At 46.7% G+C, this 22,020-nt stretch overlaps 1 protein-coding gene across 7 annotated transcripts in view; it reads left to right on the plus strand.

The window, feature by feature from the left end:
- Nucleotides 1–22,020, plus strand: part of NCKAP5 (NCK associated protein 5) — a 1,056,997-nt gene that overhangs the window by 1,005,788 nt on the left and 29,189 nt on the right. For 4 of the 7 annotated variants that reach the window (XM_070046011.1, XM_070046012.1, XM_060302522.1 and 1 more), the window contains 2 exons: nt 2,650–2,964; nt 5,693–5,835. In XM_070046011.1, the coding sequence (XP_069902112.1) occupies nt 2,650–2,964; nt 5,693–5,835 (458 nt within the window). Of the gene's footprint in view, nt 1–2,649; nt 2,965–5,692; nt 5,836–8,922; nt 9,056–22,020 lie in introns of those variants that run through there. The other 3 variants (XM_070046013.1, XM_070046014.1, XM_070046015.1) reach the window with 3 other exon arrangements.

The following is a 22,020-nucleotide window of genomic DNA, read 5'->3' on the forward strand; positions in this document are numbered from 1 at the left end:
ACCAGCTGGAATTCAGGGCCAGCACCAGTTCCATAGGAGAAGCTGGGCGCACTGGCCAGAGGCGGGGGGCCCTTCTGGGCACTCTCAGCTCACAAGGGTGCCTCAATGGCTGCTAACAGAGCAGACTCCACTTCTGGATTTACCTGAACTCTTTGGCAGAATCAGTATAACTTGGTGGCTGAGAGCGTGGTCTCTGTATTTATGTAAGTCTGGATTCAAATCCAAGGCTCTTTATTTACAGCGTACAGCCTTGGACAAGTTACCTTTTTGAGCCATGATTTCTCATTTGTAAATGGCAATGATAGTTCTTACCCTTTGAGGTTGAGAGGATGAAGGGATGATACAAAGAAAGCAGTGAACTTCTAGCTGCAGCCAAACTTGATGATCCATTTTCACAAAAGGAAAAGAACCCCTAATGTTGCCATGTTGAGCATTCTTCTGTTCAGAGGTAGGCGTCCTGGAGATGCTGGGAGGAAATTATTATGGCAGGCAGCCTGGGGCACGTAGGGACTGACACATCTGTTACATCCCATGAATCTTTGATCCCCATCCCTGAAGACTGGGTCGATTCCGATCCACTTAACTCCTGTGTGAGACTGAAATAGTTCAGACATTTAGAATTGCCCCCAGTACAACATATGGACATTGTCAAATATGAGGCGTGTCGTATGTCTAGGCTAACATGAAGGAAGGACACCAAATTCTGAATAAGAAGATCTTGCTTTTCTGGCATTGCCTTCCCATGCAAACAGCTGATTATTTCTCCAAAAGGCTGTTTTGTAGCAATTGAGTCGGCTTAATTGAGGAGAAAATGAATAGAGAAGATAATGAATAATCTCGGAAGCTGGTTGAGAGGAGAGCTGACCAGGTGGAGGCCCTGAAATGAATGGAACTAAAACTTAGCCCTTGTGGTTCTGGGAAAGATCTCAGACTATAGCCACGTGACTCAGGGCCCCTGGAGTCCACGGTCAGTCTTTGAGATCAGATGGCGTGTGAGATGGCTAAGTGGCATCATACTGGAGAAAGGGTATCTGTATCTTCCTACTAAATGTCCCTTTGGAGACTGAATCCTCTCTTTTGATAGGGACTTCATCTTTCTAGTGCTTCTAAAGCCAAGGACCAAAGCTACTAGAACCTATAAAAGCTAACTCTGTACCCACCCCCACCCCTTTGTTTTCACCTGAGTATTAGGAATTTCCCAGAATTCTAGTACTCAGAGCAGAGACGTTTTGAGGAGAAAGGTAGGGGAATGGTCAAATTCTGAAGTTCAGATACTAATTGGTGAGCATCAAATGAGATTGTGTGAGAAAGGTCCTTAAGGATAAACTATTTACCTGTCAGATATCTACTGAAATCTAATAAATATACCTAGTGTTTTTTTATACGTCATCATTCATGATTTCTTTCATTCAGCTATCCTGCGGTGTGCTAGGCGTCATTCTAAATTCAAGAGATTCCACAGTGAACGTATCTTTATTCTCACAGAAACTCTATAAGGAACCTGAGCCCTTGAGGGGTTAAGGATCTTATGTGGAGGGCTCTCACAATTAGTTATTAGCAGAGACCAGACTCCCATGCACCACTGAAATGTTAGCTGTCGAGCCTCTTGATACAAAGATCACAACATAGTCTATTATATTCCCCACCATGCCTAACACGGTGTTGTTGTGCCTCTTCCCCAGTCCTAGACTGATAAGATGCTAATACAAACTTTACTAAGGCTGTTTCGCTCTAAGATTATCGTGTAAACAGGAGACTTCTGGGTGACAAGCGAATCTTGGAAGCTGTCTCATTGGCTTAGATAAACTACACCACATTTCAGGAATTCATTCTGTGATAATTTTTTCAGATATTGTATTTTTCTTGGATATAAAATGTTTTGAAGATGAGATGTAATTGGCAGCATATGTCACACATATGGTGAAATCAACTCGGTTTGTTTTAGGGAATAGTGGGAGCCCTGGGAATGACAAGAAATCCAGAGAGTACTGATGAGCTTTGTCATTACATGAAGGCAGATGGAAAGACAGAAAGTGGCCCTATGACCTTCTCTGTGAGACCTCAGATGGCAGTTGAGTCAGAGGAAGCCCACATGATACGTGATGTACCTTTGGGGATGACCCTTATAGTATGTGAATTACTTGTCCTCACAGTCAAATGGAGAGGCCAGAGACTTAGTTAACTGCTGGCGGATGGTAATTCACGTAAGAGATGCACAACTGCCTTTGTTAGGGCATCACTTCAATGTGTTACGTGTGCTCATTACTCATCTTATTTCAGTTAATAAATGTTACCTAATTGATTGAAGTCATATGATTCCCAATTGAAATAAGGGTGATCAAAAATAATTTTTGGTCTCCAATGACAGTTCTTTTACCCTTATAACTCTAGAGAACCATGTACTTTGTATGTACACGTGACTCTTGCTGCCAGTAATGGCTAACCTTCTTACTCCGTATTATGTTAAGGGAATATTTCCGTGTTCAATTAGATGTCTGTTTCATGCCACTCCCTGGAAATCTGCTACAGCCGTACGAGTGTTTCTTCCTTCTAGATATCCCCTTTCCTCCAGACCAGATCCAAATGCCCATGATCCTTTTCTCCTTTTACGTGAGCAGTCTCTAATTCTCACTATGTTACTCTGTCTAGAAACGAACTGCCAGATGAGGACACTGGACAGTGGGATTGGAACCTTCCCGCTCCCAGACTCAGGAAACCGCTCAGCGGGACGGCACCTGTGCCAAGCAGACTCCCCCGATGACACTGAGCCCCTCCTGTCTCTCCAGCCAGCCCTTTGTGCAGCTTCTTCCATAAGAGCCCAGACCCTTGAACGAGAAGTGCCTTCCTCTGCAGACAGCCGGGGATCTAAAGACAACGCCATTGTTCATTCCACGTCCGACCCCATCATGACTGCCAGAGGGATGCGACCTCTTCAGAGTCGCCTCCCCAAGCCAACCTCCTCAGGTAAAATGCCTGTCACCTTCCAAATGAGATTGTTTGCTCACTAGAATCATGCACTTGCTGACAAAGATGGAGAACAGGCAGCAGAAAAGATTTCCACCAGGAGGTCAGTCAGTGACCTCTGCCCAGTGGAAATGTAGATGCATGAAATCCCTTTATGTCCTCAACCAAAACATAAAAAGAAAACAAGTATTAAACATCATCTACTCTCAGTATTATTTAAGGAGTGTACACACACATAAAGGAAACAAGCACGTTGTTAGCACAGGTAGATGGATATATAAATTGATAAAGAAAAAACCATACAACGTAGACTTCAGATTTTGTCTTTTAAAACTTAACTCTGAGTATAGACCAATCTAGGCCCAAGACATAAATTTAGCTGAAATGTTGTTTGCCCTCTCACAGAAACATATGTCTTCTGACATATTCCTATCCAGTTCAAATGTATTTATACGTTGAGCTATAAAAAACGTAGTTTGATATATTAGCAGTAGATTGTCTGTTAACTACAACGGGATGGAGGGAGCCTTCCCACTGAGAAGTACCATCCTTTGCTGCAGTCGATGGAAACAAGCTTTCATGATTAAAGATAGGGACAGGCTAAGGGTCAAAGTTTTTTCACTGTTCCCTCAAGATTAAAAATATTTATTGCAGCTCAGGATGACACGAAACAATTTTTAACTTGGGCGCCTCATGGTGCGTTTATGACACGCCTAAGCCTATGAACTAGAATTCTAAAGACTTTCATTTATGATTTGATGATGAGAAAGCGACCACAAGTAGAGATTATACCATGGGCTTCTGAGAAATTAGCAAAGAAGGCTTTTCATTCAACATCTGTGAGTCAATGTGATTGGGTTATTCCCATGGCTGAGTTCTTCCTCCATACAGTAATACTGACTGCCATGAATGTTTCATCACAAACTTCTGCTTATTTCCAGCCAAGGCTACATTTGAAAACGCTGGGACATATATTATTTTTGAAATAAATGTACTGTTAATTAATGACACAGCCTCCAGAGATTCAGGGGCGAAATTGTAGTTATGGATTATGTGCTCCATGCCTGACTAGTCACATGTGTGACCTCAATTCAGCGGCAGGCGCCGAGCAGACTCCATGATTAAACACTGTCATTATAACAAATTGAATAGGAACGGCAAGCCTTGAATTGCTTCATAAGAAGGGGACAGGAAGGAGATTGTTCTGATCTTGCTGCTAATATCCAGCGCACCGGTTATCTTAGTTTTGTGTCTTAATTAGATTGTCGTGAAGAGTTGTAAAAAAAAAAAAGTAGTATACGGTAGAGAGTGAGGTCAACACACTGCAGGACATTTTTGTGCCATCCATCCCGAAGCTTCCTGTCTACCTTAAGATGTTGTCACTGCGGGTCAGAGGCAGGGCTGGCTTTCCAAGGCTTTTCTCTTTTCTGTGGCTATTGGTTACTCATTTTAAATATTAAGGAATGGAGATCTAGTTGGAACAAAAGGAGAGTGGGGGCTCCCCTGGTGGCGCAGTGGTTGAGAGTCCTCCTGCTGATGCAGGGGACACGGGTTCGTACCCCAGCCCAGGAAGATCCCACATGCCGCAGAGCAGCTGGGCCTGTGAGCCATGGCCGCTGAGCCTGCGCATCCGGAGCCTGTGCTCCACAACAGGAGAGGCCACAACAGTAAGAGGCCCGCGTACCGCAAAAAAAAAAAAAAAAAGAAAAGAAAAAAAGGAAAGTGGTTTTGAGCAGTCAATTCCTGGTTAATATATGCACTTGAATTAGTTATTTTCTTATCCCCGTATCAAAGATGGAAGGAACTGTACAGACCTCCCAGTGCTGATGAAAATACATTACCTCACTTCTGCTCACAAGCAAAATGCTGTTGAAAGGCTCTCACAGCCTGTCCTGTTGATAATCACTGAGGCTGAAGGATAATGACAGCAATTCTCCTTTCTGACATGAGGAAAGACTACACTCTGCAGGTTAATCTGCTATTATGGGTAATGGAGACATTTTAATCATTCTCTGCTAATTGCACCCTTGGCTACTTACAATGTAATCCATGGGCCAAGAGCAGCCCCTGGGAGCTTGTCATAGATGCCAGCTCTCAGACCCTGCTCCAGACCTACCAAATCAGAACCTGCGGTGTAACAAAAGCCTGGCTGAGGTATATGCACATATGAGTTGAGACTGCCCGGCAAGATCTTGAAGGGCCTCTGAGCAGTTTCGCAAACCACCTTATTCAGAATGACCTTCATAAGTTTCCTAGGAAAATCAGGGTTCCCTGATCAAACATGTTTGGGAAAGGCTGTGGATTCACATCCTCCCTTGGGAAATTATGAAAATCCCCATTCGCATAATGAAGGCTCCGAGAAGTCCTCCAAAACAGAAGCTTGTTTGTTATTTGACGTACAACACTGTTTGAGGAATGGTCGGCGTTTCCCAAGCAGTTTGCCCACTGAACCCTTTCTAACACGAAAAATTTGTCAACATTTTTTGGAAAAGTGGTCCAAGCACAGTTTGCATTTGGGACTCCGAGGTGGACATCCTCCAAAGATACACGTAATTATGCAGACATTTCTGTTCGCACAGACTTGCAGGGGACAGAATGTTCGGAAACCAAGCTGTTACCATGTTTGGACCCTCCAGATTATTTCTGACTATCTCCCCTACCCTCATCCCTAAACTTGTAAAGAGTCGAAGAAAGCTTGTTGTGATTTCATGTACATTTCCTCATTTAGGAAAAATCAATTCCCAAATGCAGAGTGAAGCCAGGCCAAGGCCTCAGACTTGTTCATCATTCGAATATGCTGAAAACACAACGGCAGTGGAGAGCAAGCCACTTCTAGCCTGGGGCGGGGACAGCGCTGCTGCGGAGACCCAGGTAAGGAGAGTCGACAGGAGGGCACCCTCCGCCTAATTGTCCTGAGTGTGAAAAATGACCTCCTTAACCACTTCTGTGATAGGTTTTAATGTTAAGTCAGATTTGTTGTGGGATTAGTGCATAAAGACCAAGGCTCTCCTTTCTTCCTGAATTATTAAGTAACACTGTGAGTTCTTGTAATTCAAATGATTCCATCCATCTGCACCCCAGCTCTTGAGGTAAGGATGCTCTGCCCTGAGTAGACATTGTGGAACGGCCGTTCACTCTCCCAAGCCCTAAGAGCACCACTTAGAATGATTCAATGATATTTTTTCATTATCAGTTACTTGGTCTTTTACCTTGCTCCTGTGAAACCAGTAAAGCAGGTATAATTATTTTCCCTTTTGGCATGAAGAAACTAAAGCCTGGAGCGGTCAGATGACTTGCCGGGGTCAGGGAGACGTGTGTTTCTTCGATCCCCATCATTTTTGCTGGGGCTTCTTCATCCGCCCTGAGATGGCAAGCACACAGGCCTCCTGAAGTGTGATTGGACCTGGGGCGGAGCTCGGGGCTCCGGGAGTCTTGGGTCCTCCCTGGGTGCTATGTGGTAGTCCCTCCTCAGTGCCCTCCCGCTTACCTGTTCCAACTAATTACTTGGGCCGTATTCAGCCTGTTCACGATTTCTCAGCTTGCCCTTGGGCTGGTCCACTTCGGTGTCTTTGGTGGTACCTATAGTGAGAAGAGTGGGAGAAAGGACATTAGGATCAATTACCTGAGCTTCCCGGCCCTTCCTTGGCCCTTGCTGCCTCTGCTGCCTTGGCTCTCCCAATCCCGGCATGAGGAGGCCCTATCACTATCTCTACTAGGGTTGCTACCCAACCTTGATGACAAAATACCCAGATCAGCCCACATCTGAGATGCCCCACAGCCAGACTGGTAGAGCCTTCTTTCAGTCTTTAGCACCTCAGTATGGAAATGGTACCCTGGACAAGTAGGCGAAGCGATCCCCTGGGCCTACAGCTCTGATGTACAGCAGAGGACAGCAGCTCCAGAGATGCTGGACCACGGTCAAGGGCCAAGCAGAAGTTACTGGGACACTGACGTCAGAACTCAGCCCTCTGAATGCCATGTCCAGCACTCAGAACAAGGGTCTGAAAGGAGTCAACCGGTGTATTCTATCATGACTTAACTGTTAAGTGTTAGGGTTCTCTCAGTTTTCCCCACAGCAGTAGTTCCCTACACGAGCAGACATCGGGATCAGCTGGAGGGTGGCACACCTTGCTGCTCTCCACACACACCCAGTGTCCTGTGTGGCACAGATGGGGTGAGATCCAAACACTTCTAATAAATTCCCCGCTGATGACGGTGCTGCCGGTCCCCAGGGCACACTTGGAGAAGCACTCTTTCAAGAACTCTGGGCTTGATTTGGGGACCAAAACATTGAGAAAATCCTAGAAGACATCCAGAGTTGGAGGGGGAAACAGTTCGGAAACAACAGGGGGCGATAGTGGCAAAGGACTCAAGCAATTCCAAGGAGAAAAAAAAGAGAAAAGAGAGAGAAAGAGAAAGGGAATTCCTCAGTGCTGGCCAGGAGGGAGCTACCCCCTCTATGTGCGATGGCAGGGCACTCCTCACCCAACATTCATGTTCCCCGACACACACACCTCTCCGGGGTCCCCTTCATCCTCCTGCACTAGCTTTGCCCATTGGAAGTCCTGCCCTGACTTGTAAGAGTCACAACTGTGGCTTGGAACTCACAACTCTGCTTCATTGACCGCCAGGGAAGGCAAGTTTAAAGTAAGAGTGAGCTTTCTATTTCCAGTTCCAGGCACAGTGCCTGGTTCCATTTGTGTCTGTTGAATAGAGGAATGAAAAAACGCATCTCGTCATACCCAGCATCCTGCTGGAACTCTAGACATGGGGCTCTCTTGGGACCACTGCTGTAAACTTGTCATCCTTCTCAAACATCATCCTTGCTAGACCACCTCCTGTAGAGAGCTCTGTACCCCCAGAACCTAGTACACCACGCAGCACAGAGTGGGTACTAAGATGCTTAGCACAGCGTCTTTTGAATGGGTAGATGAATGATTCAGTGAATGAAGGAATAAAGGAAATAAGTAACTGCTTGAATTTGTAACCCCAGCTAGGGGGGCTTACATCCTAAAACGTGTTTTTATAATTTCCAACCAAACAGCACCCTCCCAAACAGGATTGACTTTAGAGACGCATCCCATACATCTGTGCCTGAACTCTCTGGGATCGGTGTGGAATAATCGGCTCTAATAGGGCAGCCTGCAAACATATAAAAGAGAGCCCCAAATGCTCTTGATTCTGCACACAAGGGTTGCGGTCTTAGATATCAGTGTTCCACTTGTGTGCACAGCAGGAAGAACCATCCATATGGTATCAACAACCTCCACAATTCCTGAACTTGGTGTTGTTGCCACACCTGTAACATCCTCTTGGGTCAGGCTGTGTGTGCATGTGAGTAAGCGGAGAGACCAAGTCCCTTGACCTGGGACCTATTAGTAGATTCAAGGATTATGTATAAGCCTGTAGGCAGGCAGTTGTGTTCCTCCCTAAAGCCTCCTGTCCTTTTAGGCGCTGGAATAAAATTAGGTATTGGGTAAACATTTATTCTCTTGTTCCCAAGGTTGATTATTGTCATACCCTCTGATGCTTGAAAGCCAATGGTGAGATCAGCTAAATAAATAAGCCAAAAAATAAAATAAATAAAAATAAATAAATAAATAAGCCATGAGGCCTGGGACAGCAGCTCTAATTGGCACTTGAGAAAAATAAGGCCCCATAAAAGCAGTGTACAAAATGCAGAGCGGGTAACTGTGGGGACTGTCCTGTGACTGGGACACAATGGCAGCGTGTGGTCAATGGCTTCATCAGTGCAGGTTCATATCTGCGGCTCTGGTAACTGAGCAGAATTCACCAGCTCCGCGTGAGGCAGACTGACGGACCAGGCAGACTGGGGGTGGGGCAGCGGGAATGCGATTCTGTGCACACACCAACAGCCAGGTACGAACATCCTCACAGGATGGTCTGCCCATTTTGACTAGCGTGAATAATCTTAACGGTCTCATGTTACTCATTTAGGACAAGGTACCCAGAATGTGTGCGTACTCTGCCAGCGGTGGCAGTGGTAGTGACAGTGACCCCGACTATGGAAATAATGGTTTTGGAGCTGGAAGGGGCAAGTTAGTGAAAGCGATGAAGAGCGCCACCCCAGGTAATGCACGCCGGGGCCCCGGGACACTCGGGGCTCCTGTCTCTCGGGAAGCTGTCCGTCACGCCTTTCACTGGGCTCTGTCTCCACCCCGCTTTGATTTTACATCTCAGTTCCATGTCTCTCCCGAGATCTAATTTTCTGGTACTTATGGAAGATTGTCTACATGCATCAGTTTGCTTTCTGGTATTATCTTAATGACATTGCAGTGCGGTCTGTAAGGATTTTATTTCCAATCTGGCGTCTCCCAAAAAGTCTCCGGTGGAGTTATCTCCATAATGAAGGAATGACTATAAAGATAACTTGGTTCTTAATTACATACTTCGGCAAGTTAAGTCATCCAGTGAGCCATGGATGGGGTGTTCCCAGGCTCTCTGCTCATATCCTGCTCTGTAACTCTAGACCCGTTACCCATGTCATTATGAGCACGTCTGTTTATACGAGGTTCAAACTTTCTCACATGATTTTTATTTGAAAGAGAATTGGCGGTAGAAAAACCATCATCCCGAGGCATTTAAAAAAATATATATATTCAGCTGGCATTTCCTTACAGATACAAGAGGACAGATGATCCCCTAACACAAAATGTGGTCTAGGATCTGCTCTTCTTCTAATCCACTCTAGATTATCTGACATATTTTAATGATACAATTGAGAATCATTCTTTTTGTACTAATCAGCTTTTCTCAAATACTAATGTGGCAATTATGTGATGAAACCATGACTTTCCTTTTTAAAACAAGCCTGATGTGTTGCTTTTGAAAAAAACATAATCTAGCAACCCTGTGTGTTTCCGGTTTTCCAAGAGTCTTGACATTTGTGATACCTGGTGGTAACATAGGTGTGTAAGGATAGTCATTAACCTGAGCCTCCTCTCTGTTGCTTGCGTCCTACGAGTCACCAGAGAAGCAGGACAGATGGGTGAATCCTGCAAAGGCTTACCAAGAGGAAAGTGGAGAATACCCCCTGGTGTTTTAGTTAGACTGTTGTCCTTGTTTGCTCTCGGGGCTGCGTCAGCATCCCTCTGGTTGTGACAGATAAGGGGAAGGAGAGTTAATCATCATGGGTCCTTCCCCATGAAGACACCTAGGACAGGCCAGCTCCCTAGTCCAGCTCTTACCCTGAACTTAACATGGGTCCACAGTGAAGAATAACCTTACCTCATTGACCCTCAACTGCTCCTCCAGCTCTAAAACTCCATTCATTTATTGAACAAATACTTATAAAAAGCCTCCTCTGGGCTAGCTTTCCAGCAGTGAGTAAATGGACGAAGATCTCTGCCAGACAGTAAAAAAAAATGGGTAGAATAAGCTAGTAAATGTATATAGTTTGTTGAAAGGAGATATGGAAAAGACAGGTTGAGCAGGGTAGGACGGGAAAGCAGGGCTGCTCCTGAGTGGTGGTTGGGTGGGAGCGGATGTTAAAATTTAAATAGAGGGCTTCCCTGGTGGCGCAGTGGTTGAGAGTCCGCCTGCCGATGCAGGGGACACGGGTTCGTGCCCCGATCCGGGAAGATCCCTCGTGCCGCAGAGCGGCTGGGCCCATGAGCCATGGCCGCTGAGCCTACGCGTCCGGAGCCTGTGCTCCACAACGGGAGAGGCCACAACAGTGAGAGGCCCACGTACCGAAAAAAAAAAAAAAAGAAGATTTAAATAGAGCAGTCAGAGCAAGTCTCCCTGAGAAGTTGGTGTTTGAGCAGAGATGTGGTGGAGGGAAGGGAGTGAGCCCCTGGAGGATACCTGGGGGGAGCGCGTGGCCTTGAGACAGCAGCAGCGGGCAGCCAGCGTGGCCGTGGTAGAGGGGGGATGTTGCAGGACGGGGAGGTGAGGTCCAGTAAACGGAAAAGGAGCCAGAGCTCTCGTACGGCCTTGCTCACCTTTCTGAGGTCTTTGCTTCTCCCCTGAGAGCCACGCATGGGGGCCTTTGGACATCTCTGAGCACAGGAGCGGCATGATCTGAGATGTTTTCAAAGGACCACTCTGGCTGCCATGTCGCGAAGACTGAAGAAGCAAGATCGACTAAGAGACAGTGACACTCATCCAGGCAAGATGTGTTAGTGGCTGGGACCAGGGTGGTAACAGTGAAAGCAGTGGGCAGCATGAGCTAATAGAACTCTCTGCAGCGAAAGGAGTGTTGTGTCTCGGCCCTGTCCAATACCGTAGCCATCACCCACCCATGGCTTAGGAGCTCTTGCGATGTGGCTAGTGTAAGGAACTGAATTTCTAAATTTAATTTTTGCTGTAGTTTCCCTAAGAGTTCCATTTTCCTCTCTTTTAATTTGTTTTTATTTCAATTAACTTTCAATATTAATAGCCAGATTTGGGTCACTGTACAACACAAGGAGTGACAATGGTCTCATTCCAGTTCTAATTAAAAATACAACATGAATCACTGATAGCTTGGAGATGGGGGTGAAAGAAAAAGCAGGGTCAAGGATGGTTGCCAGGTGGGGTCCTAGAAGGGACAGAGCTCTGCCCACTGCAGTGGAGAAGGCTGAGGTCGGGGGAAGCAGTGGTAATCAATGCTAAGTTCGAGGTGCCCATTGAGCAAGCGGAGGTGTGAGTAGTGTGAGTCTGGAGTTGGGCAGGTCAGGTCTTGTCTGGAGAGGTAATTGGAGTGTCAGCGTGTCGATGGCATCTAAGGCCCTGGGTCTAGCTGAGATCAGAGGAGACAGAGTGTTGACAGAGAGAGGACCTCACCCTCCCAAGTGTAAAGGTCGTGGAGAAGAGAAAGAACCAGCAAAGGAGACTGGGTAGGAACCAGCAGTGAGCGGGGCAGAGGAGAATGTGACGTCTCAGAAGCCAAGTGGAAGAAGTATGCCTCGGAGGAATTCCACGATTCCATAGGCTACTTGCTAAAAGGAGGGACACAGTCTTCGTAGACCCGTCTCTCACACTGGTCGTGGGGTTCCAGGGGTGGGGGAAGGAAGTGGGGATGGGGAAGGAGGGACGGTCTAAAGGCAGTTTGAAAACATCCTGAAAAAGGAAACAAGATTAAGACAAATTGTCTGACTCTGAATGAGGACGTACCTGAGGATGAGAGAAATCACTTTAGGGTTCAGAGTTTTAGCCCAGCTTGTTTAAACGAGTTGTGCAGAGCAAGAAGGGATATGCATTCGGTGATGGCTACGGATCCTGGTGAACAGTGAACTTGCTCCTTTACCTTTTTTTTCTATCCCCCTGCAAACTGAAGTGAGTCTCAGCCTCAGGTTGTTTTCTGTCTGTCCTCACTGTGTTCATCCTCTTCCCTCCAACCCGAGCAAATCCCGGTGTGAGAGGAGCAGGCTTCTTTCATCCTATTGCTTTAGCCTCTGTGCACGTGGTGCTTCTTGGGATAAGGTGCGGAGTAACCCTGGAAGCAGCGCAACCAGCAAGAAGAGCCTTCCCTCTAGCCAGGCATCTGCCCTCTGTCTTTAAACATGGACTTGTTGCCAGAACTCTGTCATCTGCCCACCCTGCCCGATCCAGCCACCCCCCAGCCCCGGCTGATGTCAGTGCTGCCAGGAAGGGAAAACGCGTGCAGACGGCTGGCGTGCCTGTGGGTGTGTGCTGGCTTCCAGCAAGCCTGGGAAGGGACGTTCAGGGTCGATGCAGCACCGGTAACTTTTTGGATGTAGGCAAAGTTGATAAGAAAAGAAAAGAGCAACAATTAAGAGAAAAACACTAAAAGGAGTACATGCCTTGGGTGTGCAGTAGAGATTTTCTCCCCTTTGGAGTCACGATTTTGCCTTGCTTTCGTCACCTGTGCACGTGAAGTGAGACTGCCCCCTAGCCCCGAGCCGCCCCGCCCCCCCCAGCCCATTCCCTCTTTAAGTAAAAAGGTTTTGTAATAGAGGTCCCCAACCTGCAGGATGGAATGTGCCAGTAGATCTTAAAGCCTTAGTGGATGTTCTCCAAGCTAGTTGGCCTTTCTGAAACACACCCTCTCTCCCTGGTTCCCTGAAATCTCCCTCAGGTAGGGGAGGGTACTTGCCATTGGCAATCTGTCCTCCGAGGCTTCTAGGAAATGGACACTCAGTGGGCTCGACCTCTTACGCAAAAGAATCCTGCCTTCCAAAACCCTGCCTAAGGGCTCATAATGCACTCAAGTGAAGACACGTCTTTCCTTTCATGGTTGGTTTCTTTAGAGTGACTCTGAAATGTGTTTAGAAAGGCCAGGGTGTTAGCAGAGAGGCAGCGGTGGGAGCAGGTTTTAGCAGCTGGGTAGGTGGCGCAGCAGGTGAGGGGGTGAGTGGAGTGAGTCTGTGGCTTTGTTTCCATGGAGCTGCCACTCCAAATTGCCAGGCTAGACATAACAAATACTCCTGCCCCTTTCCTGCAGGTGGAGCCTGGGAGAAGGCAGGAGCAAGGGACAGAGGTGGGAAGGGGAAGGAGAGAGAGAGAGAGCAAACCAGGGCCAGAATGTAGAATAGGGAAGACCCAGTGGACATGCAGCGATGAAGCCCCGGCGGGGCGGGGAGTCTCAGCCCTGACTGAAGGCCCTGGACCTGGTTGGCAAAAGGTGAATGAGCCATTTCTAACCAAGGCTGCTCCCCCAAGCTTCTGATTCATCCATCTGGCTGCCCACCACCATCACCTACCCTGCCAGGTACCTCAAGGGGCCAAAATCCAACCTCGAACCTCTCTTTTTCCCTGTAGAAACGCCTTCCTTCCCGGCTCTCTGTCTTCTTATTCGCGTTCAGCACTTAGCACAGGGCCTGGCACATCATAGGTGTTGAATAAATGGTAAACAACATCATAAGGACTGGTGAAGGCTTTGGTTAACCTCATGCAACATTCATCATCCATTTGGGCCTTTCCTCGTCCAGAGAAAGAAAGACCCAGAGCAGCCGCCTACAGAGAGAAATTCTGTAAGGACCTGTCTCCTCCGTATGGCTCTGCTAGAGAAATTGCTGAATCCATTTTTCCAATTTTTCTCCTGGATACAGACATAATTCAGCTTCCTCTTTTTTTTTTTTTTTTTTTTGCGGTACGCAGGCCCCTCACCGTTGTGGCCTCTCCCGTTGCGGAGCGCAGGCTCCGGACGCGCAGGCCCAGCGGCCATGGCTCACGGGCCCAGCCGCTCCACGGCACGTGGGATCATCCCGGACCGGGGCACGAACCCACGTCCCCTGCATCGGCAGGCGGACTCTCAACCACTGCGCCACCACGGAAGCCCTCAGCTTCCTCTTTAATGATGATTCTTCATGGGGGCTGCTGGAGGCATATCAGACTCCTCCTCTGTGGTGTTTTGTCTCTTTTAAATGGTCCCGGTCCCCTGGCTTGATTTTCATAATCTCTGCCCCAACTTGGGAGTTACTGTCACAGAGAGTCACTCTTATTGATGAAAATGCATCACACCCTTGAGACCTGAAGGAGACAATGGTTGAGAACCTTTGCTCTTCCAGTATTTGTTCTTTGAAAATCTCTAAGTTGGAGTGATTAGTAGATAAACAAGATTGACAGAAAGAATAAAAGCAAAGAAGAGAGTTGACCTCTACTCTAGTTCATCTGGTTTATTCAGCTCTGACTCTGTGTCCAGGCCAGTGCTGGGCACTGGCGTTTGAGGGCAGGTTAGCGACATAGCCCTGCTCCCTCGATGCTTCTAAGCAGACCTACAGACTCGAAACATCATCTGAGAGAGATGCTGCTCGAGTCCTAAACAGTTGTGTTCTACTGCCTAAGGCCATGCTCAGAGTGAGGAACCGGAACTTCATTTGTTTTTAGTTTTCATAAATTGACTTCCCACTAGGGTCTGTAGATCACTGTGCTCTCGAACTTACTTTCAAGAACACGCCCTCCCTCCTCTGACCCCTCACCCTCAAATGCAGTGATGAGGTCCAATGAGCACAGCTCCAGAACCACGGTCCCACAGCCAACTGACGATGCTCCTCTAAAAAAGCCCCAGTTTCCTGAACAAGAAGTACGTTTTCTTCATTTCAAGGTGATTACATTCAACAAATTACAAAGAGCCAGGGCAGCTGAGTTAAAAACAATTGGTTTTGCAGTAATTAGAAAAACACAAGGACATGATGACTGTGGACCACTATGAAAAGGGACACTGAAGGATAACGGCTCCGGTTCCTGGTTAATTCCTCAGCTTGAATATTTTGAGATTCACAACTAATTATGCAGAGATGATGAATTTTAAAAACGCTGCCACTCTGTCTTGCCGAGGCCAAGGACTTTGGCTATTAATAGAGCAATCAGATTTTGCTATATTGTAGAGAATTCACGCAAAGTTGCATCTATTTTAAAGCGTTCATCTGGCACATGGCTTAAAGATGACAAATCGTTGTAATATGCCAAATCAGCATTGGGTTAAACTAAATCCAAACTCGTTATAATCATTCTGAGTTCCCCTGGAGAAATCTTTAGTTTCAAATGGACACTAGCGGTAAGAGTTCTCTTTAGTCCTTCCTGGATCTTCTCTCTTATTTAGATCATTTTAAAGATTGGCTTTATATTGACAAGCCCATCCCAACTTGAGGGGAATAGACACATGCAATAAAACACAAGAGATGTGTCTCCTGGCATTAAACTTTCCTGCATGACAAATGGAAAGTACTGACCGTGACAGGCAGGCTGCTCTGAGACCCTTACTGGAGCCAGGTTCTCAAATTTCTCTCTGTCACCATTTATTCCCCATCAGAAAAGCCACAGCCCTTTCAGCTATTCCAATTGGGTTTGCACTCTGCTGAAGTTTGGGGTTTTTTTAGTGGGGAAAAGTGTCCCCACTCGTTATGCACAATAACAAAACAAAACAGAAAACCCCACTAGCTTCTAAAAACCACGTGGTCAGAAGCTAACCGTCAGAAAGAACCCGCTGTGTCCTCAGACAGGCTTGAAAAGGGAGGCTGCGATGTGACCTGCATTTAATTAATTATTAAAGCTGCATACTGTGAGGCCCTTAAGAAAGCAAATGTCACGATGGACAGAATGAGTTTACCCTCCGATCAAAAGAGCCGTGTGCCGTGGTGAGGCCGTCGCTCAATTAAACTGGACCGCGGGATACAGAGGAGATGCAGACTAAGTCTGGGGACCCTAATGAGACATTCTGGAGGGAAGAGATGCCCCCCGGAGTCTGTCACTCTGTGATGGACATTCTCCCCTCCCCCCCACCATTACCACAGCTCCCCCAGTGCTACCACCTCAAGTTCCAACACAGCCCCAGACATTTAAACAGGAGCTTGCAAAGTAGAATTTCAAAGCACAGAACAAATCCTTGCTTGTTGTGGACTAGGTAGGGAGAGCAGATAACACAGAGTGCTGTGCCAAATAGCAATCTTTGGCTGCCAGGACTGAAAGGAAGCTGGGCAGTGGATCTAAATAAAGAAGCAATGAATCGGATGCCATTTCATTTGTGAAAATGCGTGCATCTCCTCAGTCTCATGCAGGGGACGCAGAAGGACCTGCTAGACCTCCAAGGCCCCTGCCACCCTGCAGCCCCAGAAGCGCGTCTGAAAATGACTTTTGTGTAGCGCTTACCCATAATCCGAGGGATACCTCCAGTGTTCACTCTAGGTCATCTAGCCCAGTGGCTCTCAAACGGGCTGACTGTGCTCCCCACGGGACGCTCGGTGATGTCCGGACACATTACAGGCTGTCACAATTCACAGGTGGTAGGGAGGGCTGCTGTCTGGTACGTAGAGCCCGTGGACGCTGCTAAACCTCCTATAATGCACAGGGCAGCCCTAATAACAAAGCCTTATCCTGCACAGGATGTCAGCAGGGCTGAGAAGCAGCCGGGACGAGATTAACCTCTGCGTATCGGAAATGTTTGTTGGGAGGGACGAGCTGTCAAATATTTGTGCCGAACTATAACAGCAGCCACATCCCCCTGCCTGCCCAGCGGGTGCACCAGGCCTGGCCCAGCTACCTGATTGGGGGTTAAGATGCACGTCCTCCGAGAGGCTTTGGAAGGGATGTCCGTGCTTCTGTCTGGGCCTCTCACAATGGCCTGTGGCGTCTGGTCCGGTGCCTCTGTCTGAGTATCAGGGACAGGGCGACCGTCTGAAGTACTAACACAGACCGCAGATTGTTTGAGGCTGCTACCCATTAAGCCTCTTATTAGTGTTTCATTTCTGTCTCTCTTAGAGAACATGTGCCAGAGGAGGCGGGACTCCTTTACAGACTTGCAAGTTACCCGAGGACAGTTAATCCTCACGCTGCTCTAGTGAAGCAGGTAAATTGCAGTTAGATGTTAAAAGAAGAAAAAACATCGTCAGCAGGTGTTTGGGGTCCCTGGGGGACCTCAGCGTTTCCTACTTGCCTAAAAAGCGCATTGTGACATTTGGAAAGGGCCCCTTGCCAGGACCCTTCCACAGAATGGTTCAGACTAAGAAGAGTAACATAAATCTCAGGAATAGAAAGGCTAGGTCAGTAGAAGGAGCTCTGTTGAAGAAATAGGGTCAGCGGGGAAAAGAAGGAGCTCAGTATTCAGGGGAAATCTTTCTAGAGGTAATTATTAAAGTTTGCAAAAAGAGAATGGGATGTGCAAAGCTTTGAGGTGTGGGGAGAAAGGAGACATGGATTCTAATTATTTAGCATATTTCGTTCTCAGAGTTGAAGAAAAAAGACAGAGACCATTTCTAATATTCTCCCATCCCAACCACCCCTCCTTAACCAGCCAAAAACCTACAAATATATCCGTACTGTACAACCAAGCAGATGACCTCAGGGAAAAGAGCAGGGTTCCTTCCTAACCAGCAACCAGGAATTTTGCCAGGAAAATGTCAAGCCTCGTTCAGCAAATCACACAACTGGCTCTCCTCTGTGAACTTCTTAGAACCCAGAAACCAAGTCACGGGCTATTTGGCCGGATGTGTTGGACGTGTCCATAGTTGGGAGTTAGGACACCCGGGTTCTAGTGAATAGACTTTGTGACCCTGGACCAATAATGTTAGCTTTTCTGAGCCTTCGTTCCATCTGCCATCCAGGGCCCACCTTGCCTTCTTCTCGTGAAATAGTTCAGATTTGATTATTGATGTCAGAAGGCCTCCAACCTGTAGAACACTAAATAAGCATGAGTGGAATTATGTTAAACATGCTGAGGGAAAGAACAAATCCTGGAATTTAAGGTCGAGGTATTCAGAGGAGGGGAGGGGAGCACAGGGACCTTGCAAATTGTGGGCCAAAGTAACGTGAAGCTGCAGCCTCAGAAGGGTAAGCCCACCTCATAACTTAGCCAGGCTTATACAGTTTCATTAAGGGAAACGTCATATTCTCTTTATCTGTTGTTAAAATTCAGTCTAAGTAAGAGAGAACTGATTCAACCTTCCCTGAAACAAGCCCAGTAGCCTCCTCCTTCCTTATTATTTATTTTCACAATAAGTAGCAATACCCCAAGCTGTCACTCAGCAGCATCGTTTCCAGATTCAGTTACATGGGGCCCAAGAGATATGGTGAGGCTGGATCAGGTGGGGGAAAGTTCCATTTATACTCAGACCAGGAATTGTATTATAAATGAATAAATCAGCACACTCTTTAAGGAATTTAATTAGAAAAGGAGACAGCATCCTTTCCATGGTATTGGCCATGCTGGCTCTCAGTCTTGGGCAGGCAGAGAAGGTTAGTGGTTGGCTCCCAGCCTCCCGGCCAATCAGCCTACTTATTTGTTTATGAACCCCCAGAGGCGTCATAAACAGTGTTTTCTTCCACCTTCATCTTTTCACTTTTTTAAAAACTTCCCTTTTATCTTGGTTTGTTCGATCCATCCTATGCTATAATTATAATATATCACATTGGCCCTTTTCATCCTGGAATGTTCCGTCCGCCAGAAACCTCCAGGTATCTTCCTGAATTTGATGAGGATTCTGTAGAAGGAGAGGTGGCGGGATCAGTATTTTGAGGGAAGACCTAAAGCTATGCTGGCATCGTTCACTGCACCACAGCGCCCACGAAATCTTTGAGATGTGCACAAGGGCTCAGATACCCATCCTGGAGCATGCATGTGCCTTCTTGGACCGTAACTTACTGAGTCATCTTGAGCAAACATCTGTCTTGCCCTCATTCAGCCAATCCCGAGCTGGATGTCTTCAGGATCACCCCTCCACCCCCCGCCACCAGGGCTGATCTATGATCTATCGCTGTAAACAAAACCTATAGAGACTCGGACATCAAGCTTCAGCTTTCAGGATCCAGCAGTCTCTGCTGTTTGGAGAGCTTCTCAGAGTTTTCCTCAGGTCTCATTTTTCACAACTTGATTTTATTGTTTGGATCCCAGAAGCCTCTCCCCTACCTCTGTGCCGCACGCCTCATATAGGTTAACCATCTTTACTGGTTTCTTGCTCATCCTTCGAGTCTTTCTTTGTGCAAACCAAGCAAATGCAAATAAGTACTTTGTATATAAAGTAAAGCAAACTGTACACACTGTGCTGCATCTTGTTTTGTTCTGTTTTCCTCCAATTCACAACATATCCTGGAGATCGCTCCACGTCAGTACATAAAAGTCTTCCTCCTCCTTTTTTCACAGCTATGTACTAGGTACATAATTCATGGAACTAGTCCTCTATGGAATGGGTTCCCAGAATTAGACTTCTGAGTCATAGTAAACGCATCGTCAGAGGAGTTGGGCCGTTTTCACATCCACCTGCCGTGATTGACACGCCTGGTCCCCCCAAAGTCTCACCAACAAATTCAAGGTCAAACTGTTGTGCTCCGCCAATCTTACATAGAAGAAATGTATTTCCAGTGTGGTTTGGATTTGATTTCTCTTATGAAGTGTAAGGCTGAGAACTTCTGCTTAAATCTACTTAAATGTCATTGTATTTCTGAATCTGTGAATCATCCGGGAGTGACCTTTGCCCGGTTTTTGACTGGGCTGTTAGTCGTTCTCAACACCATTTCTAAGAGCTTCATAACATTTAGGGAGATGATTCCTTCATTTGTGATACAAACTGTCCATGTCCTTCCCAGTTGTTCATTTGCTTGGAACATCACTTAGGGTGTTCTTTGCAGTATAGAAGATTTTATTTTCATGGGGTCAAGCTCATCATTCTTTTGAGACAAGCCTTTGCTCACTCCAAATTTATTAATTTAAAAAAAACTCACGTCTTTTTTTCCTAGTACCCAGACAGTGTGTATTTTTGTCCTCACATACAGATCCAACTTTTTAAAAAAATTTGACTATCCAGTTGTTCGATGTCCGTTTTATATTAAAGAGATACTTTAGCAAAGAGAAGATCAGTCAGTTTCCTTTATGACCAGCTGTGAAGCAGACAGTTTGGTAACTGAGGGAAAATGGAAAGATGCCAGTTTCTTCCATTACAGTGATTCACCTGGCCAACCTGGCCCTTTCATCCCCACATTCTGGAGTTTGCTGTGTCAGTCACTTCACCATCGGGCCTAATTAATGAAAAAAGGATCATATGACCCATGTCCAGGTGAAGGAATATCCTTTGTTTCTAAGGACCTTGTGGCGATTCATAGAGTGTGCTGTCCTATTATTGACTGATTTTTGGAGAACTCATATTACAGGCCTGAAGATGTGCAAGGAAGGAAAGTTAAGTGTGCAAGAGGAGGCTCCTAGGCCATTTGGGCAGAGTGAAACCTCTCCTTTGGCCATGCTTATGGGTAGACTCAGTTAGTACTGGCCGGGGACTCACCGTGAATCATCCCTAAGTCCTGGGGGCAATAGAGAGGAAGCGTGAGGCATGGTCCTGCCCACACAGAGCTTACAGTCTAGTTGTAGAGAGAATAAGTTAGAAATGTTAAAAGCCACTAACAATACCAGCAGCATAGGGTATTCCCTGGTGGTCCAGTGCTTAGGACTTGGCGCTTTCACTGCCAGGGCCTGGGTTCGATCCCTGGTCAGGGAACTAAGCTCCTACGAGCAGAAAGGCAAGCCCCCCCCCCCAAAAAAAAAAAATACCAGCAGCATAGAAATAAGTTCCCAGAGTTTCCAAAAGTATGGTATAGACACGCCACCCGTGCCCATGCCTGCTTGTTGCTGTCACAACTCCTACTCAGTGACCTTACATCATGGGCCATCATAGGGTCTTATCTTCCCATGTCAGATGAAGACTTATTTTCCCCATTTCAAACGGAGTGGATCAACTCAAAGTCAGAACTCTAGATCTAGGCTTCTGTCCCTCTCCTGGGATTCCATAATCCCCTCCTCTCACCATGACCATCAAATTGCTGTTATCCCCATCTGCCTCCCCTGCTTGTTCCTTAACAGCAGGAACTGTGACCTTTTCCACTGAAGCTCTGGCACATGGCAAGGGCTTACTGAATGTTTATCGATGGGCTGGGTGTATGAATGGTCTATGACTCTGAGATTGAAAGCCAGCAGGGTTCCCAGCAAAAGGCATGAAGTAGTGAGGCTGTCTCCCTGGAGGGACTTTTGGGGTCAGTCTTGAAGAATCAAGTTGCAGTTGGCATAAAGGAGAAGAGAATTTCTGCTTGGAGCTAGTGAGGGAATTGAGGAGTGAAAAAAGGGTCAGAAAAAGGCAGTGACCACCAGTCTTCCCCATAGGCAGTTAGCAGGACAGAGGTCATGTGGCTTTACAAGAGAAATTTATAACATAAAGGTGGTACCAACTGGGAGTGGTTGTGATCTGTGTGTGCCAGTGAGTCTGAGAGGTGAGCAGAGGACCAGCACAGAACACGGGTGATGAACAGGCTGGGTTGGATTTGCCGTTACTATTCCCAGAATCTGCCTTTCAACTTGAATCTGTCCTGCAGCCTTCGCTGAAAAACAACAAACAGAAAACTCGCCTCTCTCTCTCTCTCTCTTTCTGCTTTTTCTCCTCATATCTAATAACCTAGAGCTTTTGTGTTAGAAGAGAACTTAGAAGTTATCGTGTCTATCACTGGAATGGAAGATGCATGAGGGCAGGGATTCATCCCTATGTCATTTGTCATCATATATTCTTCACTCCTTTAACTTTCAAAGTGGAAATTTAGGTTAGATTCCATTTGCCTCTGGGAAACCCAGTGCAGTCCTTCGGCCTCACTGTTCTCATTTTGCAGATCAAAGAAAGGTGC

This window comes from Globicephala melas, chromosome 7, assembly GCF_963455315.2.
Source record: "Globicephala melas chromosome 7, mGloMel1.2, whole genome shotgun sequence".
NCBI lineage: Eukaryota > Metazoa > Chordata > Mammalia > Artiodactyla > Delphinidae > Globicephala > Globicephala melas.